At 52.6% G+C, this 11,630-nt stretch overlaps 1 protein-coding gene across 1 annotated transcript; it reads right to left on the minus strand.

The window, feature by feature from the left end:
• Positions 1-5,540, minus strand: LOC127042369 (zinc finger protein 560-like). Its single transcript, XM_050935859.1, has 4 exons — positions 5,459-5,540; positions 4,651-4,777; positions 2,747-2,829; positions 1-472 (listed from the first exon to the last, which is right to left on the minus strand). The coding sequence occupies exons 1-4, from the start codon at positions 5,528-5,530 to the stop codon at positions 305-307; spliced, it is 450 nt and encodes a 149-aa protein (XP_050791816.1). The 5' UTR covers positions 5,531-5,540; the 3' UTR covers positions 1-304.
• Positions 5,541-11,630: the final 6,090 nt, after the last annotated feature.

Consider the following 11,630-nt stretch of genomic DNA (forward strand, 5'->3'; position numbering starts at 1 on the left):
TCTGACTCCAGCCGCCTGCTTGTTACACCCCAAGCACATTCTGGTTTGGGTAGAGAAGGCTCAGGGTTTGAGAGAAGGCTGGGGGTAGGAAGCTTCTGTTCATTATGCTGGACCTAACCCCAGTTTTACTTGAGTAAAGAGGAGATATTTGACATTGTGTGATGCTGCTCCTGTGCTCTGTTCCCAAAGTGTTCTGCAGCAGAGGAGGGTCTCTGGTAGTATGTATGTTACTGGCCTATTGGGGTGATGCTGAAACAGGACAGGGTACAGATGGCATTGTGGGGGTGGCATGAACCTTCACTCTTCATTTCCCCTTCCAAGAACAGAAGGGACAGGAATCCTTACCCAGCAAGACCATCGTCTCATAGTTCCCCTGCATGACATCTCTGTAGAGGGCTCTCTGAGTGGGGTCCAGCAGAGTCCCCTCTTCCCTGGAGAAATACACAGCCACCTCCTCGAAGGTCACCGGCCCCTGAAAGAGCAGGAGTCCAATACTCAGTACCTGCTGACCCACTCACAACCCCACTATTCACGGAACAGCAGCACCAGGGAAATGGAAGCTCCGGGAGGCACATGTTAACAGAGTCCCACCCCACCTTGCTTACAGCAGCCAGGAGGCATCAGAGGGTAGAAAGAGAGAACCTTTGTGTCTCCCATCTGACAGACAGAAGCAGGGTCTTCACATTTATCACATAGCTACTAGCCAGAGCTTAATATAGGAGATGGGGCTGTCTCTGGACCCTGATAGTGGCTCCCTGGTAGGAATCCAAGCACTCTCCAAATAAAATATATGGAAGAAAGGGGAAGTCAATCATAAAGAATAGAAGTTAGAAGGTCAGAATTGTAGTGCCCATTAACAAAGGTTTAGAGAAAATAGAGCCTATCAAACTAACGGGATATCCTTATTGGATGAGATCAAAAGTTTGGTTGCAGCTAATAGTATTGATGTAATATACCTAAACTTCCGTAAGGGACATGACTTGATTAGCACAATATTTTTACTAAAAAAAACTAGAATGATACAAAATAAACACGGCATACATTAAATAGATTAAAAACTCTGATAGTAAATGGGGAACCATGATCGAGTGGATTTCTTTCTAGCAGGTTCCTGCAGGGATTGGTTCTTGGCCCTGTGCTATTTAACATTCTTATCCATGACTTAGAAGAGAGTACAAAATCATCACTGATAAAGTTTACAGTTGCCACAAAGATTGGGGTTGGTGGTAATTAATGAAATGTCAGTAGATTCAGGCTCCATCGCTGAGAGTCTGGGAAGTTGTCCCAGCCCTGGCTGGAGGGTTATTTCCTGTTCCACAAAGAGGGGAAGTTCCATTCCCAACTCCTGTGCCTTGAAATTAGGACCTATCTGACACTACACCCCCATATTCATCATAGTGGTATGATTATAATATGATTAGGACATAATTATGATCTATTTTGTAGAAGATGCATCATGTGTGGTGTCACTGGAAAAGTTCTGATTTGCTGAATATGATTATCCTATTTGTGTGCACATATCATGTTCGTATCTGAAGTTATGGATATTGACTCTGTATCTGTATTTCAAATGTGCTTACTCTGGGTAACACCCACAATGAGCCTTTCAGGTACAACAAGGAAGAAGCCAGACAGTGCTGATGGCTCAACAAAGACAATGGACTGTGGAAGAGCTTAGCCTTCCTGTGAATGTTTCAGCCAGCCTATGAGTCATGGCTACTATGACTCAGCAGGGCCTGTGACCAGACCACATGACACTAAACTCCATTTTAGTACCTGTATTTTTCCACAAACTGGACTAGGAACTGAGTTTGGAACAAAAGGTTCCCACCATATGGAAAAGCTACATAAGGTGGGGTGTGACATCATCTCTTGGCCTCATTCTCCACACAAGAGAACTTCTGGAAACACCTGAGAAACAAAAACGGATGTGGGGGAAGTGCTGCTCCCAGGATCAAGAGATTTCTAGCTTGTGTATGGAAACTTGGGGGACTGCTTGTACCATCAGTCAGGGTGAGAAATTGCTAATTCAAATTCTATCCATCTAGTATGTTAGGCTTAGTCTGAGTTTTGGTTATTTGCTAAATAATCTGCTTTGATCTGTTTGTTATCACTTATAATCACTTAATCTATCTTTCTGCAGTTAATAAACTTGTTTGATGCTTTATCTTAACCAGCGTATTTTGAGTGAAGTGTCTGGGGAAAATCTCAGCTTGTTGTGCACATCTGTCCCATATCGAGGGGAAGGGGAACTACATTAATGAGCTTGTATTATAGAGATCCCTGTGCACTATAAGATGGTATCATTCTGGATTTATACTACAGCAAGTGTGCAAGGTTGGGGAGTGGGAAATTGGCTCTTGTCTTCTATCTGTCCTTGAGTGGCTTAGGTAACGCACTCAGGTAGCTTAGTTGGCTGCATGGCGCCACCTGCTGTTGTGTTGGGTGATAACAGGCCCTGGAGAGGCTGGCGAAATCTCCAGCAAAGCAGTGTGAGAAGGGCCAGCCCAGCGTGAGGGTTAGAGGACACAGCAGTTCCCAGAAGCTCCACAAACTGCCTCCTGGGGGTGACAACCCATCACGCCCTACACTACACAAGTCTCAGCAGGTTTGTCACATGCTGTCCCCTCCCTTTCTCCACCCGAGATATTTCCTGCTTCCCACCACCTCTAGCAATTCCCACCCTCTTATGCATTTACTGCTCCTCAACCTCCAAGCAGAGCCCGCCACCCTGATAATCTCTTACCTGAGCCAGCTCCATTGCAGCCATTTCCTTGCCCCTGGGAGGACGAGATGATCTGCAGCGAAACATGGATGTTATTCTCTGGCCTGCCGGGGTGAAAAGGGCAAGGTGTGAGAATTCAGACTAGGCTTTTGTCCATTCCACAAGCCGATTCCCCCCAGCTTTTCCCCTGCTAATGCACATTCTAGGTTCTAGCACACTGTGAAGCACAGAGTGACCTTATTCCAGTACAGGCCTAGCCCCCTCCCACCAGGGTGTAACCCTCTGACACATGGGGAAACCCTCCCAGTAACAGTCTCTCTCTTACACGTATCAAGTTTGTGGACAACACCAAGCTGGGAGGGGTTGTAAGTGCTTTGGAGGATTGGATTAAAATTCAAAATGATCTGGACAAACGGGAGAAATGATCTGAAGTAAATAGGATCAAATTCAGTAGAGACAAGTGCAAAGTACTCCACGTTGGAAGGAACAATCGGAGGCCAGAGAAGAGCAGAAACAAAGGAGTCACTTTGGGGGATTCTCCCTGTCATTGTCCCCAAGGCAGCTGTCTCAGGTTTACAAAGGTGTTTCATGTTCCAGCCTTTGTACAGTCTCTCCTGGGAGTGCCCCTTTCATGGACTGGGCCTAGTTTTAGTTTTTGGTAGTTAACAAGCTTGGTTTATTGTTCATCTAACCAGTATGTGTGGATTGAAGTGTGTTGGAAACTCTGTTTGGGATAACAAGCTGGTGCATGTCATTTTCCGCTGATGAAATGACAGACTTCATATGAGCTTGGGTCGTTCAGCAGCGTGCTGGACAGTGCAAGATGCACATTTCTGGGGGAAAGTTGGGCACTTGAGAATTTGCTGGTTTTCTCCTGAGGTGTAATTCATGAGTGGCTGTCTAGCAGCACTCAATACTGTGTAGCTGGGAGTGAGTTACATGCTGGAGACTGTGTGTTAATTGGCCAAGAGGGGCTGTTCTCGCGGGAAAACAGTGGAAAAGGCACCCCATGCTGGAGGACTGAGGTACAGCTATTTAACAGTCCAGATTGTACTCTGGGTAACATCACAGACACTCATTATGACAGAGCCTCTTACAACACAGAGAAAGTAAATCCATGTCCCAGAAATCGAAGACTCCAGACAGAGGGCAAGTGTCCCTGGCACTGCTTCTTGCTGACAGAGAGGTTCAGAGACAGTGCGAGAATCCTGGGGAAGCTGGGAACAGGAAGCATGGGCTGGCGGGGTTCGGTGGAGAAAGGGAACAGGAAGGGCAGGGATATTACTGAATCCAGGATCTTAGCAGTACTAGATGACAGGATAGCACATAGTGCAGCCCATTGGAAAACACAATCCCAACTATACATACAAAATGATGGGGTCTAAATTAGTTGTTTCCACTCAAGAGAGTGATCTTGGAGTCACTGTGGATAGTTCTCTGAAAACATCCACTCAATGTGCAGCAGCAGTGAAAAAAAGTGAACAATGTAGGAAATAATTAAGAAAGTGATAGATATGACAGAATATCTCATAGATCATATTTGTAAAAACAGCAAATAAATCCATGATACACCCACATCTTGAATACTGCATGCACATGTCACCCCATCTCAAAAATAGAAATATTGGAATTGGAAAAGGTTCAGAAAAGGGCAAGAAAAATGATTAGGGGTATGGGACAGTTATGCCAGACCTAACCCCCAGTTTCACTTGAGCAAACAGGAGATATTTGACACTGTGCAATACGGCTCCTGTGCTCTGTTCCCAAAGTGTTCTGCAGCAGAGGAGGGTCTCTGGTATTATGTGTGTCACTGGCCTATTGGGGTGATGCTGAAACAGGACAGGGTACAGATGGCATTGTGGGGGTGGCGTGAACCTTCACTCTTCATTTCCCCTTCCAAGAACAGAAGGGACAGGAACCCTTACCCAGCGAGGTCACAGTCTCATAGTTCTCCTGCATGACATCCCAGTAGAGGGCTCTCTGAGTGGTGTCCAGCAGAGCCCACTCTTCCCTGGTGAAATACATAGCCATCTCCTTGAAGGTCACCAGCCCCTGAAAGAGTAAGAGTCCAACACTAAGGACTTGCTGCCCCACTATTTGTGGCAGAGAAGAGTGAATCAAATGGAAGCTCTGGGTGGATCATAGTCAGGAGAGTCCCACCTCGACCTGGCTCAGAGTATCCAGCAAATGCCAGGGTGAGGGGATGAAGAGAGAGCCCCTTATCTCTCCCAGCATATCCATCACCCCCCTACTAGCCACTGACTGATACAGGAGATGGAGCCCCTAGCAGGGTCCAGGGAGAGCTCGCTGGTAGGATGCCCAACACCCTCCTCATTGTGAGGAGCGGGATATGAAGGGAGAGGCAGCTCCAATAAGCCTGACTCATGGGTGTCCCCTTTATATCTCACAGCAGCTGATGGTTAATGAGGTCAGGCTCCAGCACTAGGAGTCTGGTCAGTTTGACTAGCTCCATGTAGGTGGGTTATTTTCTCTCTTCACAAATTAGGGCATTTCCACCTCCAAACTTCCTGGGTCTGTTCCTAGAATCTAGGCCACTTAGTAAATAACTCCCAGCAGGTCTGCCACACCCTGGCCTCCTCCTTTCCCCACGCTGTGAATTTCCTGCCCCGCTCCAACCTCCAAACCAGACTCTGCAAACCTTCCCACCTCTGGTGTATTTGCTCTCCCTTTCCTCCAGCAGGAACCCACCAGCAACCCCCCGATAATCTCTACCTGGACTGACTCCACTGCAGCCATTTCTCTTCCCTGTCCCACGCCAGGCTGGGATGAGCTGGAGCAAAACATTCTGCAGCCTGTCTGGGGGAGAAGGGCAGTTGTGGGCGTTTCAGAACCGGTTTTAGTTAATTTCACATCACAATTCCCCCAGGCCCTTTCCCTGCAGACAGACACCCTAGATTCTGTCATGCTGGGAAATGCTCAATCTGTTTATTACAATTTAGACCTGGCCCCTCCTGCCAGGCTAAGTCCACAGACACATTTTTAACCTCCCTTCTCTCTCCCCTCACCCCTTCTCTGAACACAAGGCTAGATAAGAGCAGAACCAAAGGAGTCACTGTGGGGGATTCCCTCAGACACTGACCCCACGGCAGCCACACCCCAGCAGGGGGAATATGGAGTCAGGAACTGGCTTTTGCTCTGTCTGATCCTTGTTTTGTTCACTGGAAAGTGGTTCTGCCCCAGGATGCAGCAATACATGTGTCTGGGTGGACTAGAGAGCTGGAAATCTCTCCCCCACATTCATTTCTCCCACTGCCCCTTTCAGCCTCTCCTTCCCCTGTCCTCTCTCCCTGCCCCTCTGGCTGGGACAGTCCCATTCCTGGGGGCTTTGCTCTCCCATGGCTGGATTTCCTCCTGGCAACCGCTAATGGGAGGAGAAATGAGGTGGTGTTGTTTGTGCAGAGTCACTTTCTTGCCAGACCCTAGGACATTCCCTGAGGTCTTTCAGTTACCTGGAGACTCTGGCTCAGAATTTAGTAGTAACAGGGCCCAGGACTGCCCTAGGGGGCTAGGACCAGCTGCAGAAAGTCATCCCCTGGGCCGGGCAGAGAAGAAGCTTTAATTAAGGTCACTTCCCAGCACAGAGCCCCACTGGGGGAGCAGCAGCTGCCAAGCCTGGTCTCCCAGATCACAATGGAGGCTGCAGCATCTGACCCAGGAAGCTGAACCCCAATATCCTGAGCAGAGAGGGACGGAGTGTATGAGCAGCTTCCCTCCTTTAGCTCTCTGGGGAGAGCAGCTAATGGGAGCCCCTCCTCACAGGGAGAATGGCTGATCTCATTTGACCCACTGTCCATCTGGAATCACTCCTTGTCTTTCCATACAGTGACTCTGGATTAACAACGGTCTCAATGACACCGGATTTCAGAAAGAATGAGTTCAGAACGCTGTGGAAAAGACCATCGTGTGGCAGTGCTGACTCCCTTCCCACCTCCCTCACCCCCGCAGATCTAGGACAAGGACTGGGGGCAAAAATTTTCCAAACGGAACCGAAAGTTCCTGCAGTTTTCAAAAGAGGAGAAAAGTAAATTCTGTGAATTCACACTAACAGTGTTTGCTAAGTGGACAGAAAGTTATCACAGTGACAGGGCACGTGACTGGGGAATGGACTTGGTGACCTGGTGACTAGGAGCCAGAACTCTGGTACAAGTTGACCAGAGAGAAGGATCATGGTTAGCAGCAGCCCCCAGACACCCCCTAGTACCCAGAGCCCAGACCCCCCAGCCAGGGGCCCCAGACACCCCCCAGCCAGGATCTCATCAGATATTCCCTGGGACGCAGCCCCCAGAGTCCCTGGCCAGGGACCCCAGATACCCCTCAAAGCCCCACCGGCCAGAGAACCCCCACCACACCATGATTGCCAGGTTGGGAATCCCAAAGGGTTCCCCCCACCAAGAGCCCCCAGCAGCCAGGGACCCCCTCAAGGGACCCCCCCCCCACTGGGAACTCAGTCCCTCACTGCCTGCCTAGGAACTTCCCCACCCTCCAGAACGATCTACCCTGACATTTGCCTGGGACCCCCTCCTCTGCCCAGTGTGACCCCCTGATGCTTTACAGTGCGACCCATCACTCTGCTTCCCTGGCATGCCCTCACCTAGTGCCAGGGATCCCCTCCCCCAGCTCTGTGCACTGGGCATGGCAACAAAACCAGGAACCAGCGGGGGAAGCACAGACAGAGCCCCTGGCACAGAACCAGGCTCCCTCTAACCCTCTGTCCCGCCTCCCCAAGAGACACCCACCCCCACTGTTCTGCAGCCACCAGGCCCCCAGCGATACCCACCTCCAGGACCCATAGCCTCAGGGATGGGCACATCAGAACCACCACCCCCGAAAACCCCAAACCTCCACAACCCACCAACCTGACTAGGGTACCCCCTGCCCAGCCACCCAGAGGCCTCCCCCTACCACAATGCCCCTTCAGCTGCAATCTCCCCACACAGACACCTTCCCTGCCCCTGCAAGTGTTACCTCACAGAGTGTGAGAAGTGGCTAGAAAGTTAACACCACCTCCTGCTGGCCAGTCACACAGGCAGAGGGAGCCTGGGGAGTGCTTCTTTAACAGGAGAATGGAAGGCCTGGAGGGCAAGAAAGATCCACGGGCTGTCACTAGCAAATAATGGCCACCATGGATCCACCCCAGAGGCGGCTGCATCTTAGCACATTGGGAAACAACCCATCATATTCAATTAGAAATAAAACAACTAGAGAGAAGTGGGGCAAATGTTTGGGGTATTTTATATCAATCTTTGAGACACGCAGAGAGAACCCTGTCACAAACGACATTTGATAACATGAGAGAAAACCACCAAGATCGGAGGGGATTTGATGTTGCTATTAAATAACTAGTGGAAAAGGGGGACTGTTGGACTGGATTTTATATGACTGTCCAATACATAAACAGAATGTGATGGTCCCCCCCGGCCACGGGGCAACCATTCACGTGAGCAGCTCAGAGCCCTTTGAGGAGCTGATTTAAGGGCGGGGGGGGAGCTGGAAGGCTCCCTGGACAATGGAAGGGGGCCGCAGGGGAATTGGGAAATGGGGTCTGGGCAGTCTCCATGGGGGATGTGCTCCTCCCTTCCCTTCCCTGCCCTGGCAGAGAACGGGAACCTCATCCCATCCCACTCCAGTGGGAGCCATGTTCTGGGGAATGACCCAGGGCAACAATTTCCCACCCAAACAAGGACAAATCGCTGCAGATAAATGGGTGGGAAAATCCACCCCCCATCGGAGAGATTTTAAATTGACATTTGAGAAGTATGGAGAGAAAAGGGAAAATCAGAGGCAATTAGAGAGCTGATCATTGGGGGGGGGAGGAGAATCTCCCTGGATTTTATAGCCACGTGTGATAATGAGAGAGAAAAGGGGAAATCTTGAGAGAATGTGTGTGTGGGAGGAAGTGGCAAAAACAGGGACAGGATCCAGTTAACTCACCTCCCTCCCACCCCGGGAATGTCCTGGCTGCACAGAGACAGATCTACACCCCCACCCCAGTGACCTCCCCCACCTGCAACTCCGGCTTCTCCTCCCCCCTCGACACCTCCGCCCTCACACCAAAGGGGGGGGCTCTGCCAGCGCCTCCCCCTGAGCTCAACTCCTGCTCCTCCCCCCAGCCCGGATTGTGCCCTTTAGCCCCCCACGAACCCTGCCTCCAGCTGCCTGACCCCCCCCTGCCCATCAATTTCCTGCTCTGCGCCCGCCCCTCCCACGCTCCCTGTTACTCCCCCGCCCCGCTCCAGCCCCGCCCCCAGCGCCCGGCGGAACGTTACGGCTGGTCCGGGCAGGGGGAAGGGCAGCGGCTTCAGCGGCTGTTACTGGGCATGCGCAGTGCCCGGGAGTAGCACATTGCTATGGGGAGGGATTTAATACACCGCCCCCCCCCGCCGGGCCCGGGGTCCGCCCCTCCCCCCACACGACGGCCGGGCCCCGGCCCCCCCATCCCAGCGGGGCGGGCGGGCGGATCCTCCTGCAGCTCCACTGGGGCCGAGGCGCCTTCAAGGCTTCTCCCAGGCTCCCTGGGGCAGAGTCACTTTCCTGCCCCCCAGCGCCTCTCATTCCCCGGGGGCTCCGGGTCACAATGTCCCACCGCCCTTCCCCCGCCTGCAGCTCCGGCTTCTCCCCTCCCCGCCCCCGCCAGCCACACCAAGGGGAACCCCCGGGCCCCAGTCTCTGTCCCCACCTGGATCCCAGCCGGGGCCGGGGGCAGATCCTGGCTGCAGCTGAGAACAGCGCTCCGCTGCGGCTCGGGCAGCTCCAGCGCTGCTGGCAGCACGTGGAGAACCAGGAAGCAGCTGTTCAGCCCGGGCTCGGCGTCACAATGTGCCAGAGCCCCGCCCCCAGGAGCTGCCCTGCCCATGGGCTGTGCCAGAGCCCCGCCCCCCAGGAGCTGCTCCGCCCCCGCTCTGTGCTGGAGCCCCGCCCCCAGGAGCTGCCCCGCCCCTGCTCTGTGCTGGAGCCCCGCCCCGAGAGCTGCCCTGCCCCCTGAGCTGAGCCAGAGCCCCGCCCCCAGGAGCTGCCCGCACCTGGGATGTGTCAGAGCCCCGCCCCCTGGAATTTCCCCATGTTGGGTCTCTGAGCTTTGTTCTCCTGCCGCCTTCTTCCCAGCACCCCCTGCTCCCTTCCTGTGTCTGCAAACACCCCCCCTCCCCCGGGGCCGGCTGCAGTGCTCGCTGAGGCTGACTCCAGTGGCTGAAGTTGCCTCCATCTCTGCTTCACCTGGAGGGGGAGAGACAAAGAGAGGAGATGGTCCCAGGGTGTGAAACCAGAATCAGGGGGCAAGGAAAGAAGGACTGTTTGGAAAGGTGGGGTTTTTTGTGGGCGGGGGTGAGCCAGAGGGATTCAGAAGAAGTTGGGCAGCAGAGGCTCAGGGAAATTGAGGGGAACCTCCTGGGTGTCTCAGTGTTGCCCAGGGTTTGTACAGCACCTTGCATAATATGGGGTCTGATCTCAGTCATGGTCTGTGCAGCACCTGGGAGCCCTGATGTCTGTTTCCTGATCACAGGCTCTGGGAATGGAGAGAGGGAAACCTCAGCACCTGAAGGTTAATGCAGCCCTGTGTGCAACCCCTGCTAGGGTGATCCGACAGCAAATGTGAAAAATTGGGATGGGGGTGGGGTTAATAGGCACCTATATAAGAAAAAGACCCAAAAATCGGGACATCTAGTCATGCTAGTCCCTGCTGTTCTCATAAGGGGTCGGCTTAGAGAGGGTTTGGCTACACTTGCAGCTGTCCAGCGCTGGAGTTTAAAGCTGTCTTCCTACAGCTGTTTAGGGAAAGCGCTGCAGTGTGGACACACTGACAGCTACCAGCACTCTGTCATGGCCACATTTGCAGCGCTGTTGGGAGTGGTGCATTATGGGCAGCTATCCCAGCATTCAAGTGGCTGCAATGTGCTTTCAAAAGAGGAGGGTGGGGTGGAGTGTGACACGGAGCGTGGGGGAGACAGAGCGAGTGGATTTTTGGAGCTGACACTGTGTCAGCTCCCTGCCTGGCAAGTTCAAGCCTCCTCCCCCACCCCTCTCTCATTCACTAAATGCAAATAGCCGCCTTTGTTTTTTTTCCTCACAGACCAGATAAGCCGCTGATCCAAAACAGACCCCCCCCCCCCGTGCCCACCCGGCTGCTTCTCTCCTCAAGCAAACACCAGCTGTGGGTGTTCCAAAGGGATCCCCCTGCCTCTGCTCATTCACTGCAAACAGTAACTGTGTTTGGTTTTTAGATAAGCAGCTCCGGGAGCCTTGAGCTCACAGCAAAGCAAACAGAGGCATCACACCAAAACAAAGAGCGTTATCTCTACTTAAAAGCATTATGGGAAGGTTCCGGAGGTCAGTGACAGCGTAGTAAGATTAATCACTGTTTACACTGGCACCCCAGCGCTGCATCACCAGCTCTGTTCTCTTTATTCCTCTCGTCGAGGTGGAGCACATGCAGCACTGTAGCCAGGGAGATACAGCGCTGTATGTGCCTTGCCAGTGTGGACGGGGAGTAAGTTACAGCGCTGTAAAGCCACCACCTGCACTGTAACTCTCCAGTGTAGCCAAGGCCTGAGTTGTAGTAATAATAGCAGCCAAGAATCCGGTGGCACCTTATAGACTAACAGACGTATTGGAGCATGAGCTGTCGTGGGTGAATACCCACTTAGTCAGATGCAACAATAGTCCCATATGGGCTAGTGGTCAGGATTCCTGGTTTTCACCCAGGTGGCCTGGGTTCAACTTCTGGTGTGGGAAGAGTGCAGAGCTTTTGCCCAGAGTGGAGGCAGGAAATGAAAGGAACAGGAAGGGATCCTGCCAGCAGTGGAGTTAGACAGTGTAGGGAGGGGACCCCAGAAGTGGGGGTGGGGCAGTGGTTTGGGGGGAGATGAGGGAAGGATCCCAGCAGTGCGGA

Source organism: Gopherus flavomarginatus, unplaced genomic scaffold, assembly GCF_025201925.1.
Source record: "Gopherus flavomarginatus isolate rGopFla2 unplaced genomic scaffold, rGopFla2.mat.asm mat_scaffold_37_arrow_ctg1, whole genome shotgun sequence".
NCBI classification, from domain to species: domain Eukaryota; kingdom Metazoa; phylum Chordata; order Testudines; family Testudinidae; genus Gopherus; species Gopherus flavomarginatus.